At 46.8% G+C, this 21630-nt stretch overlaps 1 protein-coding gene and 1 long non-coding RNA gene across 4 annotated transcripts; one reads left to right on the top strand and one right to left on the bottom strand.

The window, feature by feature from the left end:
- Positions 1-1671: 1671 nt before the first annotated feature.
- NOG (noggin) lies at positions 1672-21298 on the bottom strand. 3 transcript variants are annotated; one of them, XM_048064271.2, is made up of 4 exons: positions 21232-21298; positions 20961-21083; positions 12943-13060; positions 1672-3427 (listed from the first exon to the last, which is right to left on the bottom strand). In XM_048064271.2, exon 4 carries the CDS (start codon positions 2962-2964, stop codon positions 2293-2295), a length of 672 nt encoding a protein of 223 aa, XP_047920228.1. In that variant the 5' UTR covers positions 2965-3427; positions 12943-13060; positions 20961-21083; positions 21232-21298; the 3' UTR covers positions 1672-2292. The 3 variants fall into 3 exon arrangements, 1 of the variants encoding a protein (XP_047920228.1); XR_001206305.3 differs by lacking the exon at positions 1672-3427 and adding an exon at positions 6533-6887; XR_001206304.3 differs by lacking the exon at positions 1672-3427 and adding an exon at positions 8394-11063.
- On the top strand, positions 3767-6127 carry LOC125182822 (uncharacterized). Its single transcript, XR_010825850.1, has 2 exons — positions 3767-4279; positions 4638-6127. It is a non-coding gene; the product is annotated as an uncharacterized lncRNA (long non-coding RNA).
- Positions 21299-21630: the final 332 nt, after the last annotated feature.

Genomic DNA, 21630 nt, shown 5'->3' with positions numbered 1-21630 from the left:
AAGTTTGCTAATGGGGCAAAGGACCTTGTATTGTAATCCAGTGACATTTTCAACCTTCGGAGAACTTTTGTTGACATTCCCGAGTCCCTGGCTGCCATCCCAGCATGAAATAGTTTCTGTTCACATAATTCTCGTGTTTACCAGTCATGAAAAACTCTTGCTTTTGGCTTTTTTTTTTTAAATAAACTTTTTTTTTTTTTTGCAAGTGAAACTCTGTCTAAAAAAATATTGGCCCCAGGCATAGAAGGTTTTGCATAAATTCATATGTGATGAATGGCTGATTTTAGTGTTATTTGGGTATTTGTCAGAACCTAACAAATATACATGGTAATGGTGGTTCATAAACTTAAACATCTCAATATCCCCTTTCTTCTAGAAATAAATTACGTTTGTTTGCCCTGCCTGGAGTCCTAAGGTAGCCGACATTAGGAATATTTTAAATGTGATCATCCATCCAGCATGTCTTTCAGGCGCCACGAAGATTAAATGAAAGAATCATAAGATGAAGGTCTTTAACTTTTAATCCTTTTACAATGAACCCTTAGATAGACATGGGGGCAGGGTGCCTTCTATGTGAGTAATAATGCCTCTGTTCCTCTTCACTAGGTTAATGAATACCCTAAATGTCCCAAGATCTGATTTTTTTTTTCAAACTGTTGAAATTAAAAGCAAAGAGACGGATGGTAAAACGTACCCAAAGAGTGTGAGAGGGAATGAATATGCATTCAGAGATACGCGAAACAGAGGAAGCAGGGCTGGGCTGTGTCAATGAAAGCCCCACGGGTTACAATAATTAGCATAGATTCGCTGGCAGGTTTTTTTTTTTAAAAAGTTTTTTGATTCCAAGATAAATAAGGAAAAGGCTCTTTCTGCACTGTCAGGCAGCCTTTGAAGAGCACGTGGCGAGGCTGTTTGTGCAGTCGCTATCTCCGAGATACTACCGGCGGCTCCGGCAGCCCGCACGAGCCGAGCGCTTCGCTCGCTGCGCCGGGGCCTCCCCGCGGCGGCCCCGCAGCGCCCAGCGGAGCCCGGGGCCGGGGGCGGCGGGGCCGGGGGGCTCCGGGCGCTGGAGCCGGGGCAGCGGCGTCCCGGGCCGGGCCGTGCCGAGCCGGGAGGCGCCGGGCCAGCCGTGCCGTGCTCCTCCGGACCATGCCGTGCCCGGGAGGATGCCCCGGAGGCCGGCGGGTGCCCGCAGGGTTCCCGGGTTGCCTCCGGCCGGGGAGGCTGCGTGAGGCTGTGCGAGGCTGGCAGAGGATCAGGCTAACGCCGTGTGCGCGCTCTGCAACCCCCCAGAGCCCAAGGGTCAAGTTTCAGCAGTGTCCCACCACAATGGTAGGTGTGAAAGACACGTGTCCCGCTGTAAATGAAATGTCAAGCGGTTACAAAAAAAAAAAAAAAAAAAAAAAAAAGCAGCAGCCCGAGGCCGGCGGGCGGTGCGGGTCCGCCCCAGGGGCGCGGCGGGCAGCGGGCGGCCCCACGCGGGGCGAGCGGGACCCCCCCGGGGCGCTGCGGGGCTGGGGGGGGCCGGGGGGGCCCTGCTGCTCTCCGGCCCCGGCCCCCGGCACGTTCCCACCCCCCCGGCGCCCAGCGAGGGGAGAAGAAAGTGTCCCGTGTGTGTGTCCCCCCCCCGGGGGCGGCCCGAGCAGAGAGCAAACAGACTGCGGACGGCTCGTGTTTTAGTGGTTGACTTTAATTCTGCGCTGCGCTTTTACTACAGGGATATAAAGAATAAATAGCAGATACTCTTCATTTACATAGGATAAAGTCATTCAAACTGTTCTCTCTATTTACAATAACATTGTGCTCTAGGCGTTTATTCTTTTTTTTTTTTTTTAATCTAAAGTCCATAAGGAGGAAGAAGAAACACACACACACGCTTTCCGTATAATGGAAAATAGCTTTAAAACGTTTTCTTATCAAAAAGTCTGGTTTGTATTTTTTAATCCTTTTATTAAAAAAAAAAAAAAGAAAACACAACAACAACCCCAACCTACTTCGCCAAAGCGAAGCAACTTCTCTCTGGAATATAAATACCAAAAAAAAAAAAAAAAGATACATTAGCAACGATCAGGGTAATAGTCTTAAAAATACAGTAGACGCTGATTATTTCACGTATAATACTGACCTTTTAATAGTATATTAAAACGGTGCCATATATACACACAATATACATTCTCCTACACGTTACAGTGCATTACAACGTTAACCAGAAAGCAAGTGTCTTTTATTTTTGTTGCAGCAAAGGTCCACGTGAGTCCGCCAGGCAAGGGGCGAGAAGGGCGAGCGGCAGCCCTAGCAGGAGCACTTGCACTCCGAAATGATGGGGTACTGGATGGGTATCCATGTGCACCTCTGCCCTCCCCGACGCTGGCACCTCCACCTCAGGATCGTTAAATGCACGGACTTGGCAGGTTTGCAAACCATGCCTTCTGGGACTGAACAAGACCTTTTACTGTAGCAGCTGCCCACTTTGACGTACCGGGGCCAAAAGCGGCTGCCGAGATCGTTCCACGTGTATAGGACCGGGCAGAAGGTCTGGGACCAGAGCCACATCTGCAGCTTCCTGCGCAGCTTCTTGCTCAGCCTGTGCTTCTTGCCCGGCTGCAGCCCGTCGTAAAACTCCAGCCCTTTGATTTCGCTGGGCATCGCTCCCGAGGGTCTCTGCCTGAGCAGCAAGTCCAGCTCGGCTAGATCGTCCACCCCGAGCCGGTCCTCGGGCAGGGAAATAGCCATAAAGTTAGGGTCGAAGTGTCCGCCCATGAGGTTCCTTAGCAAGGTCTCGTTAAGATCCTTCTCCTTGGGGTCGAAGATAGGGTCCGGGTGCTCGATTAGATCCACCAAGGGCAAGTTGTCGCTGGGAGCCGGTCGGATGTGCAGATAGTGCTGGCAGGCGCCTTGCTCTAGCCGGAGACCCAGCAGAACCACCAAGGCGTATATAGTCACAAGGCACTGGGAATGATCCATCCTTGGGAGACCGGTGGGGGGGGGGGAGAGGGGGGCTGGGTTCACCAAACGGCAGGGGAAGAAGGTGCGAGCAAATGCATCAGAAAACTTGTACGGGGATATCCAAAATAGCGTGTCTTTACGGGGGATCCCCTCCGCTCCCCGCGCCACCAGCAAAGACGGCCCCCGAATATGCCAGGAGAGCAAGCCCCCTGCAAACACGCTCTCTTGCAAGCCTCTCTGTAAAATTTCTCCTGGTGGAGCCGCTCCAAAATTCTGCCGCTGCTGCTGCTTCTCTTCGCCCTCCCCGGGCAGGGGAGATGCCGCTTTTTGTTGCGAATTCTGCTCGCTGCTGCAGCTCCGCGTCGTCTGCCCGTGCGTGTGGAAGAAGTTGTTGCCGATTCTTCCTCCCCGTTCCTCTCCGCCGTTCGCAAAGCAGCCTCCTCAGCAGCAACAGCAGCCACGCACGTTGGCACCAGTTTGTCTGCTTTGCAAGGACCCAAAGCCTTTAAATTTCCTGCACTTTCAGCTTCATCTCCATGGAAACCACAGACTCTCTTCTAACCCACCCCACCCCCCTTAAAAAAAGAACCACCACACACACAACGCAACCCCCACTCCCACAAAAGTCCAGGAGAGCTTCCCCCTTCCCACCCGGCAGACACCCTCTGCTGGGGAAGGCTGCAGGCGGGAGCCGCCGCCGCCTCCCCCCCGCCGCCCGCCGCCGCCGCGCCCCGGGAGATGCTGCAGGGGCCGGGGCTGGGCTGGGGCTGGGGCTGGGACGGGGGCAAGGACAGGGGCAGGCGCAGGGGTAGCAGCAGGGGCAGGGGTAGGAGCAGGGGCAGGGGTAGGAGCAGGGGTACGGGTGGCCTTGGCGCCGGTCACCCCATGGGCGCAGCGCTGCTGGCGGCGGAGCGCAGCCTGCCCCGCTCCTGCTCCCCTGCCCCGGCCAGCGCTACCTGGCCGCTGGGGGGGAGCCCCGGGGGGGTCCCTGCTCTAATTCCCACTGCGCGCCCGGCCGGGGGGCCGCTGCCGGCACCTTCCCGGGCGGAGCGAGCCCTCTGCTGGCGGCGCCGCTCCGCTCCGCTCCGCGCCGGGCACGGGCAGGGCGAGCGGGGCCGCCCCGGGCAGCGCCTCCGCCGGCAGAACGGGGAGCCCCGGGGAGCTCGGCTCGGCGAGAGAAAGCAGCTCCGGGAGGGAAGCGGGGGGCCGGGGGAGGCGGAGAGGAGAGCCCCGGGTGTGCCGGGGCTTCTGCGGGGGCTGGGGCCGGGAGCTGCGCGGAGGGCATGCCCCGAAGCCCCCCAGCACCGGCGGCAGGAGCGGGCCCGCGGCCGGGGTAAGTTCCCCTCGGTAAGGGCAGGCAGCCGGCCTGCTGGCAGGGGAGGCGATCGGGCTGCTGAGACCTTGGGACAATCGCCTCGAGTGCTTGCATGCCGTTGCTGCAGGCTGTTAGGCGCTCGGGAGCCTGAGTTTAATGGGGCTGAAGCTTTGCCATTTCTCCTAAATTATTTATGCGTCTGTTTAAATGTTACTCTTCAAACTTAGGGTCTTAAGGAAAGCAACGTATAGACTGTATTACCCAGGGTGAGCTGTTTGTCTAAGAGTTAACTGTATTTTTGTCATCTATTTTCACTCCCTAAGCTAAACTTCGTGCGATGTTGCTTTAAATCTTACTTTTGTTTATTCCTGAGCAGGTAGGGCATTTTATAAACACTACAGAACTGAAATAACTGACATGAAAAGGATGGAAAACCAACCCACGTTCTGCACTGGAAAAGGAGCCTCACAGTGACACTTGCCACTACCATGTCAGCGCAGGATCTGCTGGAGTTTTAGGAGGTATTTTTTCACCTGGTAGTTCAGGTCTCTACCTTCATCCAGAACCTGATGAACGTTCATCGCTGAAACTTGGCATTCAGGTTGTCTGTGTACTAAGGGAGAAGCCACACCTCCAGTCTTTCAAAATAAGATCCCCCAAAATTCAAGGAGTAGCAATTGACCAGGAAACGAAGACAGACTTTGTGCTGGATTTGGTCTTTAACTGGATGTGACTTGGTTACTTAACTGCCTGCCAGCAGGACATGGAGGTGCTCAGGTCTGCATGGACCCAGCAGGTTGCTCAGGCGCTGCTGCTTCTGGCTCAAGTTCTCGCTGTGGGTCTTGGCCTGTTCATGTGCTGGTTCCACTCCTGCCTGCTGGGAGATGCCCTCTGGAAGCAGCTCCTCTGTCTCAGAGCTGAGCTGGTGAAGGTCTGTTCATCCCCTTTCATTCCTTCACCTTCCTTTTTTTGGTCACCCCACAGGACAAAATGGAATTGCGTGTTTTGGAGCCTAAGCCCACACTCAGAGCTCATCGGCTGATCCACTTCCCGGCAGTGGAAGCAATGCTGGGTTCTGTCAAGGATCAAGGATGTGAAACTGTTGATGTACCTGCTCAACTGCGCTGCTGCAGCATCGCTCTGTTTTGTAGTATTGCCCGGCGTGCCTGATTTCAGGAAGGAGAGGTGGTGAGGATGGGTGATGAATCCTAGCAAGGGGTTAATGGTTTTTGGGTTGCCTGCTTGTCTGGCTCTTTCCTCACTATCTTCCTTCCTCCGGCCAGTCTCATTTCACAGCGAGAACTGGAACCGTTTGGGGAGGGATTTCATTCAGGCTGTGACTTCTGACCAACTACAAAAACGGGAGTGTGCAGTGTTACGTGTCCAAGGAACAGAGAAACTGCTCCTCCTTGGATGCCCTCCTCCTTTCTCCTTCTTTTTGGGAGTCTTTGTTGACACACTTCCACTTCTTTCTAAAAGAGTTCTATGAAAGTAGTCAAATATTAGGTTGGATCAGATCGTTTTCCCAATGAAATTACTGCGAAAATTTGCTGCTGGTATGGGCCAGTTCCTCTTCATTGTGTACATGGCAATGCTGGCCAAGGAAAAGCTGGGAAAGGTTGTAACCTGTAGCTCTGTGCAAATGTTTGGGAATTTGCTCTTAAACTACCTTGTTTAAACAAAGGCACAAAACCCAACAATAGGTTAAAGCACAAGTGTTTTGAAGAGAAAGCAAAAATTCTGAAGTTACATCGTGATGTCTTGTATTTCTGCTTTACTAATAAATTTGGTTTTACTCAGCTCAGTTAAAAACACTTTTTTAACTACCCGTCTCAGAGTCTAAAAATAAAGCCTATAAAGCTTCTGTCCTGTCTGCTTCATGCCAGGTGTGTGTTTAAGATTCTAATTCAAAACCACGCTCCCAAGGAGGCACTCAAAGCCCTTACGCTGCCGCCCCCAGTTGCAGGTAGGAGGAAGGACGGACAGGCTGCCTCCCTGACGGCTGGTGGTCCTGAGCGGGGCAGGCTGGGGCTTGGGAACTCCTCCGGTGCAGATGCCTGCGTGGGGAGCACCACACTCCTGGCGAGGCCGCAAGAGCTCGAGGGAAGCAGAAGTGACAGAAGTCGCTCGTGGCCCAAGAATTTCTTGGTGGAATGGCTGATAGCAGGACTGGGGAAGAGCTGCCAGTAACAGCTCTGCCAGAAGCCTCTGGGTCAGAGGGAAAAGAGATTTGGATGCCCATCAAACGGGTTCAGTGCAGGGTTTGCTGAAAACAGCAGTAAATGAAGCTCAGAGGTAAAGGGCCTGATCCAGACTCTGTGTATGATGCCAGCCCTGCCTGGTATAGGGAGAGAGGCCAGCGGCTCGTAGAGGCCTTAGCTGGTCACTCTACTGGCAATGGAGCATGAAGCAGAGGAGGAAACAACTCTTTTCGCCTCAGCTTTATTGGTTCTGGAGTGCTGACAGTAGTAAAAATGTGTTTTTTCAGTAGACAAAGCAAATACAACTTTCAAGGCACGCAGGAAGCCAATGTGGGCAAGGCTGAGATGCTGCTTCTGCAGGGTCACATCTCTGATGAGGAGAGAAGAGGTATGCAGCCTGCCCCGTTATGACTCTGGAGGCACAGCTTTGAAAACACATTATGTAAGGATCTGATTTCAGTCCACAACAGCAAGGATGCACAAAAAGAACTCAGGAGAGATTTGTTTCCCATTCAGTCTAAGGGAAATGACCCTACTTACCCACCCAACCCCGCACTCAGGGCCGCCACGCTGCTCTCAGTGCATGGGCTTGAACCAGCCTGGTCTATAAGCAAATAGCACGGAGCAAATCCCTCAGAAAGTAACAAACCACTACAACACCGGGAGGAGGAAGAACCATGCCAAATGCACTCAGAAAAGCTGTGTCTTCCTTAGGAGAGGAGACTTCCTCACAACCATCCTTATTTCCCTTATACTTGAAGATTATTTTAACACAGATCATGAACTCGTTGCCTCTCACTTCTTATTTTCAAAAACGCGCTGGCATATGAGACGATGGTTTGTTAAATAAAGCAAAACCAACAACACAACCAAATAAATCCTCTGCATAGCTCTCATGCAAATTTCTCATATGGCTTTGGGCAATACATTTCCTAGCTTTCTGCTTTCCTTATTTGTAGAGCAGGAATGCCAGTCCTTGCCTCCTTCACGGAAATGCTGGAGGGCCTGATTAGAGTAAACCTGTATCAGTGCAGAGGAGAGTCCAGTATCTCATGAAAATTACAGAGGAAATCTGTGACTGACAGAGCAGACAACTGATTTCAAATATTACTCTTATGTCCTAGTTAGCTGCTAGGCCAACTCCCTGTCCCTTTGTCACACCCCTATACATTTTGTTAGAAACTCCTTAAGATTTAATTTTCAACTTTTTTTTTTTTTTTAAACTGTGAATCCCTAAAATATTTCCTAAGGAGATGCACAGACGTTCGATGTAGCTCATATACGCCACATGACATCCACCCAACCCACATTTTTAGCTATTGCAGGCCACGTGTGACCGCACCCAGCAACCCATGCACCACTGCTCCACTGCTTCCAGGCTGCATCCACTAGTCCAGAAAGGGTCAGGGAGATGTAGCCGGGCCTTTGAAACACAGTGCAGCATCTCAAGGTACCTCGTTCACTTCTCCTCTCCCCTTCCAAATTCGCATAAAGGGCTGTGGGGTAACGAGTGTTTTAATGGACTACACAATGCTAGTAGGTGATCAGCTACTCTGAAAGAAAACAGTTATGGATCACATGCTTTGGAAGGTAAACTTTTTTTTTTGAGAGAGTGAAGTTCTGCCTTGAAATCCCAATAGAATAGACACAGGGATGGATGCATTTGGCCAAGAACCTGTATCTGCAGTGATAAATGATATATAAATAATGTATTTTGAAACTAAGCTCTGGAATGAATGTTTTATAGTGGAGTAAATCCTAGGGCGACTGATGCATTAAAGCAATAAAAAGGAAAAAAAAAGCCCCCCAAATAACAAATAGAAGTTATTTTTTAGTCTTCTCTAAGTACAGCTATATGTAAAGAACAGACTTGACACTTGCCAAATGTATACATTTCTTTAAAAAAAAAAAAAAAGAAAAAAAGACAGCTGTGAAAGAAGAGAAAAAAAAAATCCTGCAAGGTCCTTACAGAACTGCTCTATTTTTCCCATTTCATGATTTCATGTCATTCATGCTCTTCAAACACCATGCCTCCCTGATTCTCAGCCTGCTCTCCTCTTGCTCCTGGATTTTTCGTAAGGTATAGACTTTTGTCTTGAGAACAGGGCTTGTGCATTCATCTGCTGATAAACTGTTTATCTTAGCTTTTATGAGGGCGCCTTGCTGCAAGCCAGCCAGAGACAGGATCCTGGGTGTTTGTCTTTTTTTTTAAAAGAGGGTCCGGGAAGTGGCGGGTATTTATACCTCCCCTTGGCTCTATATATCATGGGAGGTGGAACTCCACTGTCTCTGTCTCTCGCTTTTTCTCTCAGCAGTGTTTTCTGCCGTAAATCTGAATCTCTCAGAACAGTTTTCTTGGCTGCAACCCCACTTGGAGGAATTAAACATTTTATTTATTTATTTATTTATTCCTGCAAAAGGTTTGCAACAGAAAAAACCCAAAGCTTTTTTAATATCCTCCCCCTCCTCTTACCCCAGCTAACCATCCTGCTTTTTGTGCCAAATATTAACATCTCAGCAGTCAAGAGAAGAGACCGAGCTGGCTGAGTGTCTCGCAGTTTACAGACCAATTCATTATGAAGAGAGAGGCCAGTGGGAGAATTGGCAAAGATGAAACAGAAACCAAGGCATTTTTTATGTTAAAAAATGACACTTACATTTACAAGCTATGGCTCCTGACGGGGATTTGATTTTCCACACAGGCAACATTGTTTATCCAAACAAACTCCCTGTTGCAGCATATATTACACATATACACACATGACAAGTAGGAATGTATTTATCTTTTTTTTTTTTTTTTTGCCAGATAGCTTATTAAGATAAACATCTACTGAGGTAAACCAATTTTTTATTATTCCTTTCTTTATAAAACAGCAAAGACAACTGAGTGACAGAGATTCAATGAAGCGAAAAATACAGCAACCCCCCCAATCAAGCCCTGTGTGCATGTGAGTGATTCATTGATGCCAGCTACTGAATAACCCTGATACATAACATTTCCCACCTCTGATATTTAAAAAGACCCTCTCGCCCTTTTAGCACCAATGGAGCCCTTGAAATGTTTTATTGCTAATTGTCTAATGCTATGTGATGAATGGCTGCTTGACTGAAAATGACAACCCCTTTTCTTTCAACTACTTCATTTTCCTGGCTCCAGTGGGGGCGAAGAGGAAAAAATAAATCCGATTACATCATATTTAGCCACTTCGTTGTGAATGAAGGAAAATTAAACTTATTTTAAAAGTATTTCTATCAACTAAGCCCAGAGTCCCCAGGTTCCCTGCACCCAGTAAATGTTGCCTCAGATACTGGGGCAAAATGTTCCAAAAGACTCACGGGGTTTGTGGAAGCACAAAATCCCTAAGGCAGGGTCTAAACCTGACCAGAGAGCCAGGGGAAGCGGGATCACAAATATATTGAACTCAGAACCCCCTGACCAAATCTAGAAGGGCTGCACTTTGTGAACACAAGAAATATTTTGGCTACAGAGTACTCAAGGAGCACATTTTTACCCGAATATCTATAAAACAACTGACTATAGTCTTGCCTCAAGAATAAATGCAACAGAGGAAGGTCCCACAAAGTGGAAATCACTGCCTTATTAAAGCATTGATTTAATCATCCTTTAAATCTGCTCTGGCTAGGAAATTGCAAGAATGAAGGATTTTTAATAACTAGAAAAAGATTAAGCTGCACGTCTTTCCTCAGCATTTCGTATGTACCATTTCTTTCCTGCTTGTTATGCTTCATCCCTTTAGGGAATCTGATCTCTTCAAAAAGAAGTAGATCACCATGATCAGCCAGAGTTGTGTGCATAACATTATCTTTGCAGCCTCCACAAAATGTCACGAAATACAAATTCACAGTGACAGGGTTGGCTGTGAAAAGCTGTTATGTTCAATGGGATAATTTTCAAAGGAACTCGTACCTTTATTGGCAAATGGAAAGACTTCCACTTTCTCTCCCACATGATGAAACAGACACACACATGGGGGTTTCTGATTAATTCACATACAGAAACAGACACAAAAGAGACATATTCCAAACTTGCCAATGTTCAATAGGAACCTCTGGGACGTGTTCATTTGGCTTGGGAGTTTCAAGTCTTTGCTTGCGAGGGCAAAGGGACCCAGGCGAGTAAAATAATGAATCTAGGCTTCCCAGACACAGATCTGACATTTGCTCTCTCCCTCTGACTCAGGCTTTGACTGGGTTCAGGGATTAATTAGGCCATGCAAACGAGTTAGGTTCCCTCTTCTGGCAACCTGGTCACGTAGGGAACCCCCACCCCTCCCCTTCCCCACACTCTCCTTCCCCATAATGAAGCATGACTGTAGTAAAACAAGTCTTTTGATGGTGCCTCTTCTCATCACTTTCAAGACAAACAATGTCTCAGAAGCCCCCCAGCTGCTTTTATTTTTCTTATATCTACAGTTACATCTTGGGTGTGTTTACTCATCCTCATTAAATATGTCTTCCCCCCATCCTTTTTAATATCCTTCCTTTATTGCAGTTTACATAACACATCAATTACAGCATAGAGTTAAAAGCTTTTAGAGCCATTTTGGGGGATAGTGCAACATCCTACAACACCACCATCTCTGAAAGAGAATTGACATGGGCTGTAGGAGGAATACAAGATGAACACCTCTGCAGCAAACATCTCCACAGCAAAGAAAGAGGTGGTCGCAAATTACTAGTATGCTCAGAGCAAAGCATCCCTTATGCTTAGTCAACTTCCTTCAGTAAACCTGAGTGAGGCGTTTGGCTTTTTTTATCATTCAAAAATATTCACAAGTTTACTACTTTCCTCCTTTTAGCACAGATACTTAGAAAGCCTACAATGGCACAGTAGGAAGAAAGCACCCATCACAGGACTAACGATCAGCTAGACTTTCACACATACACCTTGGTCTTAAGATCATTTTCTTTCAAGCAAGGTTCAGATAATGACACTTCAACTCAAGCTGCTGTTTTGCGTGCCTTCTGAAGTCACACCGACTTTTAAAGGACTTGTTTTCACAATAAACACATCAGCTGTTCAATAAGATGCCAGGCACAGATTTGGTTTTGTTCTCTCTACGAATACACGTGCAAGTGTGCACATGGGTGTGTGTGCACGTGTGTGCGATTGCTTCCCATGCGGGAACAGCCTCTCCATTACTCCCATTCGTGATGGGATAATGTGTCTTTGGAACACTGCTGTGTTTTTATTTACAAAAAGATCAAAACCAATCAAAAAAGAGAATTGCCGTGACAACACTGAAAGTTCCACAAGAGTTCTGCATACTTTGAACATGAAGGTTAACTTCTGTAAGCACACTGAATGCTTTAACTCAAATATTAGGGATTGATTTGGACAAGTGATTTGAAGAAGAGACCTGCCTTTGTGACAGAGAATGTCACACTGCTGCATTTAGTGTCTCATGGCAGAGCTGCCTTTTTATGCCACTCTCATTTAAGATCTCTCCACTCTTCTCATCAAAACAGAAGGTACGAATAACCTTGCTTTGCAGACCCCAACCTCAATCACTCACTCCAGGGGCACGACTCAGCTCCAGGCATTGGAGTTTGCCTGTCATCGTTCTGCGTTAGCTCTCTTCAACAAATAAATAAATAAACAGCTTTCCCCTTGTGTGCCTGGGCTTAGCTCTTGCCCGGTGGCTTACTGCTGCAGGACCGGAGCAGGGTGGGGGGCGAGGTGGGGGCGATCGCCCTCCAACACCGGGAACCGTTTGTAAATTACCCTAAGCTTCCCTTAGTCATTATTCCATTAACTGCCTCTTGGTAGATCTGTCAGTAACTAAGCTGGGTCTTATTTGTAGAGAATCAGAGGCTATTTGCTGTACTAAGTGAGCCATGAGAGCGAAAGGGTTTGGGATTTATTTGTAATTACAGTCGGGATTTTTTTCTTCTCCTTCTTGCCTGGACCCCACTGGTACTTTCATTCACATTCCCTAAGCTGACGCTGGCGCCAGGATCACAGGCTGGCCCTGTGTTTATGTCATTGAGACTAGGACAATATTTCAGTGTGGAGCCAGACCGCAGGGATCCACTCTATAAAACCCTCACTAAAAATAGACAGCCGCCCTGCCCCCAGGCCCGCGGGCCGCCGGCACCCCGCGAGGCGCGCAGCCCTCGGCTGGGCCCAGCTCAGCCCTCCCGGCTGGGCCCCGGCAGCCCCCCAGCCCCGCTCCCACCCTGGCGCTTCCCCCGGCCAGGGTCCTGCCGGCAGCCCCCCCAGACGGCAGAGCTCCTCGGACTGCAGCATCCCGAGCACCCCCCTGCGCCCCAAAGCTCTTTGCGGGTGGATGTGGCACCTCGGGGTGCCCGGTGCCCGTTGCTCCTGCTGCCCCGAGCCCCTGTTTGCCTGCAGTCGCTGCCCAGCCCTGCCAGAGCACTGCGCAGGCTGAAATGTAAGGCCAGTGAGGGATCCCACAGCTGGGGTGCTGCGGCTGGAACTGACAGAGAAAGAGGTACCTGAAAGTATCGGTGTCTGGGACGCCTCCTCTCCCTCTGCAGCTTGTGAAGGCGTTCAGAGAGACCCCGGCAGGACAAAACTGGGTCAAAGACTTCACCTCTGTCCGATAAATCTTTCCTGCGGCAAATTAAAAAAAAAAAGAGCTGAACATTTCCATCTCATAGCTGTCAATTTTATTCAAAAGCATGAACCGGGGCAAATCATTCAGCCTTTTCAATGCCAGTGGTGCGTGATACCTCAGCTTGGGAGGATAAATGTAACCAGTAAAGTGTTTATTGATTAGCTCAACAGCTATACAGACAAGATACAAGGCACTTAATGCACAGATTTTCAAGGTAAGAGCCTGATCCTGCAGCTTAGATCCTGACGCTGGAAAGGGCTTCATTCCAGAAGCCTGTGAAGGGACAGAAAAAGTTCACGTGGATTTTAATGGGCAGCAGAGCCTTCCAAAAGACAGCAGCAAAGAGCAATCAGGTCTCTTGATTCCCTCATATCCCTGTTTGTTCAGTTGCTGAAAATGCATACCCAAAGGCAGCAGCCGTGTGTGTGCTCACACAAGCAGACATCCAAAGGAGGGATGCTGCTGCTGAGTGCCAGTGAATGCTCGCCTCCCGGGGCAGCAATCCGCTCAGGGAACAGCTTCCTTCCAGATCCCTGCCACTGAGTCACTGTCCTGGCACCGGTCATGTCCGTGAAGCCAGCAGGAAGCAGACCAGGCGTGCACGCTTGCTCAGAGCAGTGGCAACACTACGGTGTGTGCAGGGAAGAGCCAGATGCTGAGCTGTGATGCAGGGCAGCTGGAAATGAAGACAGGAGTTTGGTTCTGTTGAGGACCCTGTCTCACCCTCTCCATCAAGGCCCATGCTGGCTGCTGCTGTCCTGCAAGGCTCATTCCAGATACAGGTGTGGACAGCCACAGCCTGAGCAGAGGTGGTTGCATTGATCTATGACAACCGAAAACCAAACTCGGGGCTCTGAAATGCCAGGTACAGCTTTAAAACCCTGCTGTGCCACGCCAGGTGCTGCTTATAATGACATTTCAATTTGATTGGCTTCAACTATGCCATTCACTGGGCAAATAAACCATTTTGTAAAAGGAGATAAGACTATTGTATTGTGGGCTAAGAGCACAGGGAAATAATGGCTCCTTGCTGAAAGGCTGCTTTGAAAATCCTCAAATCGTCATGAACATGAATAGAGCAGCGTGCGAGGACAGCTGTGGTTTCGTAAAGAGATTTATCAGAGACTTTGGGAAGAGAATCCTTCATACAAAGTAGCGCACATTTTCTGCATTATGATATGTGTACTTGACACTGGCTCTGTGATTGTTCTGTCAAGTTCAGCTTCTTCTGTCAGTGGTTCACTTTGTTTTCTCAGCCAAAAGTACTAGGTGAATAATGGTGCACCGTAATCAGGATCCCTCTGCAGCAGGCACTACGCTTGTACTGAAGGGTGGCTCAGGGTATGCGTTCTGGATCACCTCAGCAGATGACACAGATAAAAGGTGAGAAGATGAAAGCACGCAGAGCACTACAGAACTGGCTTGCCCATGGTCACAAAACAGCAAAACTGAGAAGAGGGCTCACTGCTTAGAACAAGTTCTTAGCAGCAAGGTGTTGGCAGAGGCAGGCCGCATGGCCTCACGGGCTGGATAGCATCTCCTGATTTCGTTAGAGCGGAAGTTATCCATCAACTAGAAAGGGAGATCCCAACCACAGCTGCATGAAAGGCAGTGACAGAACTCCGCAGTGCTGCTAGCAGTGGCCTTATCAACTGGGAAGGAATACGCACAAGTAAGAATGTAGCTCCAGAGAACAGTTGTGCACCATGAAATACCGGTTGCTCTCTGCACAACTTCTCAAAGTAATCCACACAGCAAGGAAATACCACACGGACAAAATTTAGTTTAGAAGCAGCCTTCTAAATTTAACACAAGTGCTGCTTTTGGAGGGCTTCTCACAGCTTTATCTGAATAGTCACCGTTTCTTAAACACCAGTCCCGGGGACAGAGGACCCTCAACATCCTTCAGTCCGCAGGGCGATATATAAAGGAATGAAGCTGAAGGGCCTTTGTGTGAGCATGGAAGAAACATTTTTGATAATGATAATATCAGGTTATATCAGGTGCCATTACAGTCTGAGAAACAGCTCCCCCTCCAGAGCTGTCCGCACACGTTATGCTACAGCTTTCACCACAAGAGCAAACGCCGTTTGTTCCCCAGGTACTTCTTTAGTCACTGCGTGGCCTGGCTTTGTCCTCTCTGCAGCCTGCTGATTGTGCACCTGACACTGGGGACACAACAAAAGGAGACTTGCAGAAATAAGACCCTAATTTGTTACAGGAATTAGATGCTAAGTAGCGAAGGAATCAGAAGATTGCGAGAAGATAAAGGCAACTCTTGCAGGACCTGAACATCACCCCAGCACAATGTGTTCTCCCTGTGTTCTGCCAAAGAATCCCAGCGCGGTAGCATGTAAGCCACTGAAAACTTTCCACAGGTGGCCACTTAATGTGTATGTCTCATTTTCTACAATGCTTAAGCTATGCAGCCTCAGTTGGGACGCCATTCATAGCAGGGCACGCATCCACAACAGCTGCAATTCAAGCCAACTGGAGCTGTGCTTTGAACATGTGAAGTACTGATATGAAATATCGGCTCCTAGGTGGCTTCAGTAAGCACACCCACAATTAGGGGATACTCAGTAGTTTTGTCTTACTTCTCCAACCATAACAATGACATCACACACATGATGATACTATTAAGATAACACATATATATCCTTTCAAAGATTTATCTAAATTTATCAAAGATTTATCTTAGTATCTAAGAGCTTGGACATGGACCGACCATGTTTGGTATTGTACAAATGCCTACGAAAAGGCAGTCCCGCCCCTACAAAAGCCTACAGCTAAGTTAAAACCAAGAGGCAACACAGCTATGAGAGGAGAAAGACAATGAAACAGTGCTGTCTGCTGCTCTGCTTCAGCACACCTATGCTTGGCTCAAGCATTTTGCAGGTAAAACAGAAAAAAATAAAGAGTTTTAAAATAATGCTTAAAAAACCTATATATACTGTGCTAAGATACAGAAAAAAACTGTACAGCCCATACACGAGGCTATGCAGCCTGCGCTCCATACATTTTGATGAACAGTCTCTTTCAAAAAGTCACTGCAGTGAACTGCTAGTGAATCTAAAAACTTTTTAAAGTGCTGAGTGATGAAGAGGTTGCCTTCAAACAGAAATGATCACATAATTAAGAAGTAAAAAAATGCCTTACATATCGTATAGAAAGGTATGGTGATTTGAATTTTCCACAGAAAACAAAACAACATCTCTTCTTTAGTTATTTGTTCATTCTTTGCATTGCTACCTGAACAAACCAGTCAGATATTAGAGCCCACTATCTCTCAGGCATTAGGGATGCATATTATAGGGACTGCTCCCACCACAAATACCTCGTGATGGCTTCCTCGCCTAATTTGAAATGCAAGCATTTATCTAATTTGAAAAGGAAAAAAGAGAAAAGTTGTTCTGAATCTGAAGATCTCTGCATTCTCATCGGGTGAACAACACAATCAGAATTTAGCAATCAGCTGGACTTCATACATATTTTCAAAGCATTGCAGGTATCTGTTGCAGGAGCAATCTGTGGACTCCCTTGAAACAAGTTTATGGAAATGTATTCTTTCGAATCCTTACCCAGCCCTTCTCCCTATCCTCTACCGTTTCAGAACAGGAGTACATATACAGTTCTCTCTTTTCCTTGGCATCTGGACAACTCTTCTACTGTCACTGCCCTGTAGTCCTCAGCTGGCACAAGAATTCCAAAGTAAATGAATGTGTTGTAATCAGGAGAAAAATATTGTGTCCTTGTGGTGTTGATGTTTTTGCAGCTAAGCTTCTCAATGGCCACCACAAGTTGAGCTGCATATTTCTTTACAAAAATATGCTTGCGTTGGTAACTTGGCGGGCCACTCATTGAATAGACATTTAGCTACTTAACTGCTTACTGTGGCCAACAAAGTTCTGTTCAAGAAGCTGAACTAGGGAAGAAGAGGCACCTTGACAAACAGCACACAGTTAGCAAGCAGGCAGTCTCTATGGCAAGCAGTGAAGAGAGTTTTATGAGTTTCTGAGAAAGCCAAAGGCTAATAGTGAGAGCAATACATTATAGCAAATGTCTTTAAAGAGACAAAGATACTGACTAAATATCTTCTAAGTCTAAGCATGTTTAAAGAAAGCACATAAGCAAAATAAACCTCAGCAGATAATTTATAAATCTGCCTACAGACAACTAAAGAAGAGCATCTGAGGAAGAGCATGAGTCAATATTCAAAACCAGCATGCAAGTACTTAAAGGTGTGCTGCTATGTAAACTCACACTGCCTGAGGGAATGTATTACCCACAAAACTAAAAGGGCAGGGATGGGATTTTTAAAGCACTCGCTGTCAGCTTCATTCTGCCAACCTCTAGCCCAGTCAAACTGAAGCCAAAAAGGCAGCTTTTATTTGTGCTCGTCTCCCAGAAGCTCCCCTCTTAGTGGGGCTGTTCAGCTTCCAGTGTCCTTCACTTTCAAAAAGTGAAGTCCTGTCTCAACTTCATTTCCAAGCGCAAAGTCCCAATTTATTTGTTCGGTAGCCTTAGTGCTCCTCTAAGTGTTTTTGCCTGTCCCCCATTAACTCACACCGAGGTATCAGCAAACTCTGCTTATTTGCTCTTTCAACCTGTGCCTTCTTACCAGGCTAGAGGGTATGGGATAGAGTCAGCGCCGTGTATTTGTTCAGGCTGGAAGATTTAAGTAAAGATCACGCAAACTGCCAATAGTTTTCCAGTGTCCTTTCCACAGGTGTCAGGGAATGCGAAGTTCTCCGGCCGCTGACTGCAGTGGGCTCGGCAGGGAGCTGAAGGATTTGCTCCCAAAAACAGGTGGGCTAACACACAGGCAGTGAGGTCAGTCACTGAATCGCTTGCTCCCGGTGGAAGAGAACATGACTGATGAGAACACCTACTTGTTCCCTGAACTAGCCAAGCTCCAGGCTATTTGCAGCGTTTTCCAGCAGGGCTCTGCAGACTGGGACAGGGACAGAAAGGACAGAAGGACAGGTACAGCCCAGCTGCCCATTTTTTTCCACAGCTGTTATTTTTATTACAAAAGGGCAGTTACTTTTGTGAAGTCCAGAAAATATCACATTAGTAATAAACTGCTAAGCATCACATGGCAGAATTTGTGGAGTCTAAACCTTTTAAGGGTGAAGTATACCTCATTTCAGTGGCTGCTAACATGCAGGCTATTAGACTAATTAACAATGTTTATTGAAATAATTTATGTATGAATTAAAGCAGGAGACATCTGTTACACCACCAAGACTAGCTCAACGTATTCTGAAAATACCTAACATCAAAGGTACATTGTGAAGTTATAAGGGAATGGGGACAATTGGTTCTTTTTCCACTAATCTCATATTAAAGTAGGGAATTGCTACACTACATCATCCAGTATGAAACAGTATTCAACGGGTATTTTTGAATTTAAAAAATGTCCCAATACAAGAGACATTTTCCAGGGACAAAGTTCAATCCATTCCTCATTTTTTCTTATTACTTTGCACATAGATGTTTTAAGAAAGCAGACCTTAGGCCCACAAACTGGGCTAACCACCTAATTGATTTTTCTTTTAATGACTTTTTTCATTTCCCTCATCTTTCGCAGAAAATATGAATAATACATGTATAAGGCCAAATGCAAACTATTTTAATACTCATAAAAATTGTTCATGGGAATACATGCTGTGGTATATGTATCTTATGGCATATGTATTAAAGATATTTCTAGAGATCATCACAAGCCTTTTTTTTTTTCTTTTCTTTCCCTTACTTAAAAAACAGTATCTGGGGGGATAATTAACTTTTCTACGTCCAGTAAGAAATGTGAATTTAGAGAGGCAGTTCAATGCAAAGAGCACATTGATTCTCAGTAAAGTTTCTACAAAAGTCACTTATACTCACTATTTCTGCTCAAAACTTCAGTATTCAGACACTGGGTCTCACAATGCAGTTTCTTGTCAATTCTCGTCAAAGGTTAAGGCACCTTTACAGTCTGAAGCATCCATCTCACAAACCTACACACCAAATAGGAGCTAACAGCTCTTAGTCACCTCTTGGTTAAATGAACTAGAAAGAGTTGCTTAAGTATCTTGCTCCAAGGTATGTTTTCCAATCCCTGAATCATTCTTATAAATCTCTGCTGATCCTTCTGAACCTTCTGAAGTCTGAACAGGACGAAATACTTTACTGTGTGTATTAATATGCATTAACATGGACCTGTATGTGGTAAATCTGGTAATCTGGCGAAGAATTAAAGTTAAAATAATTCATTAAACCACAAGTAGAGGAGACATTTACCAAGAAAAATACCAGCGAAAGACATTAAATTTGCCACTTCAAATGAGATTTTTAACATGAAAGCTGAAAACTAGATTATTGACTACTTGGAATGTAATCAGGTAGCTGCTGCTCAAGACAACTGACTTCTCTCCAGCTTTCATGGCTTCAGTAGATGCTAAAGTGAATCCTGTTTGTTTTTAAAATTAATTGCCAAAACTAAAATACTTTTTTCTCAGCATCGGTTGAGCTGTTTTTATGTAAATTGATTTAGCAAATAATGTAGGACTTGTTGAAAGTGAAATAATAAATCTGTCACAAAAACAATGGACCTCTCACCAGCTTGCTCATTAGTGGCCCCAACAGCATGGATCTCATTGACTTCATACTTGCTCCAAAGTAAAAGTTATCATCAAGTACATAAAGAATACTCTACTCATAAATGATAACTAAGGCACTTTTAGTATTATTTTATTCAATGGATTTTAAAGATACAATACTGAGCATTGGATGAAATTACTGTAGAGCCCTGAAATGACTGTAGAGACCTGTGCGTGAGATAATTTTCTTCTGAAATGCTCTTTTTCCTGATACTGTGGGATTTTGCTAAGCTTTACTTAAGGAAAAATATTACCATACAAACTCCAGCTGTGTAAATGTGGTTTTAAAAGCTTGTTGCATTAAGCCTTTATTTTACTCTGTTTTACCTAAACTCTTACCCAAATCCTCGCTTTACAGATGTGGATATCATAAGAACTGTGGTCTTTGAAAAAGTCCAGAACTGTATTTTCTATGTATCACCTATTTATATTTTAACAAATGATACAGTTTCACTAGCTGAGTCCTTTGAAAACGTTTAGGACCCAATGTTAACACAAGGCTCAACATAGAAATAATTATTATCTGAGATCAAACATGAAAGAAAGCTCAATTTCTTTTCAAGTAAAATGGATTAATGCAGGAGGAAGTCAATAGTGCTAAATTAATCCTGAAAGTTAAAAGCAAGGATTGCAATGACATTAAGGGTCAGAGATGAGTTGACCTGCTGTGGCCATGGCTATTTAATTTAATTAACATTTACATTCTAAAAAACCCATTTGCAAGTACTAAGTAATATGGTAAATATGGAACAAATTATCAGCAACAGCAGGGGAGATTTAAAATATGCATCTTGAGTTTGGAGTCACTCAGAAACCTGCAGTGATGCAATCACTCAAACAGAGTAATCTTTATGAGTTTAACTTTGCCAAGAATGCATGTACAAACGGTGTTCCAGAGGCTCATTCAACGCAGATGACACACAAACTGCCCCGGATTGTCGACATACCTCATCCATGTGGGCCCATGCCTGAATGTTTTTGCACTTCAGGTGTTTCCTAATGACTGAGTGCAGTGGGTTTTGATCTCTTTTGATTTGGAAAGCTTTTCTAAGGCAAGATGCAGATCCCTGTATAGTGAATCATGGCTGGTAGCTGTGGCCATGAGATTGAGATGCTATGACACCATGTTGAGGTGCTGAGGGGACGCCTGCCAAGCCATTTCTGTCACAAACCACCGTGTTTCTGTCAGAAACCACCACCCCCGGGGACACCACAGCCCATCTCCCCTAAGAGCCCCGAGCACAGTAACTACCTGGGGGGCAAGCAGCCAAGGCAGTTGGTGATGAGGACGCGATCCACGCAGGCCAACTTCTTGTGATGCACCACCATGTCCAGCGCACGGCCCACTGTCAGGCCGCGGCTAAGTGCCCTGGAGCTGTGGAAAACACGGGAGGTTTGTTGCTTTTTTTTTCACCCCGCTCGTTTATAGGTACTCGGATTAGCCCCCCGCGAAGCCCGCAGAGCACGTTGGCACATAAAACGACCCGCGGGGCGCCCCAAGCCGAGCCCGGCGCCACCGTTACCTCAGGCTGCCCAGGAGAGGGCGCGGCGCAGCTCCCGCCCGCCGCCATTTTGTGAGGGCGGCAGGCGAGGGGCGGCGGGAGAGCGGCCCGGGTCGGGCCGGGCCGGGCCAGGCGAGGCCAGGCCAGCAGCGCCTCGGCAGGCACCGCGGCCATGCGGTCAGGAAAAGCCTGTGAAAAAACGTGTAAAACGTGGGTTTTTTGGAGCTGCTGCGGGTCTGCTGGTGTCCAAAAGGCCCCTCGACTGTCCACACAGAAAAGCGTTATCGCGCTGTGTGTTTGTTGCTACAGCAGCTGTGGGTTGCTGGGGTGTAAACTGTGTGGCTCTGCAGAGCCAACCCAATGGGTGTATTTAGTAGCAAACTAGTTAATAAGGTCATACTGATTAAGGCCAATAAAAAT

Source organism: Anser cygnoides, chromosome 19, assembly GCF_040182565.1.
Source record: "Anser cygnoides isolate HZ-2024a breed goose chromosome 19, Taihu_goose_T2T_genome, whole genome shotgun sequence".
NCBI classification, from domain to species: domain Eukaryota; kingdom Metazoa; phylum Chordata; class Aves; order Anseriformes; family Anatidae; genus Anser; species Anser cygnoides.
This window is presented reverse-complemented; position numbering and strand designations above follow the sequence as displayed.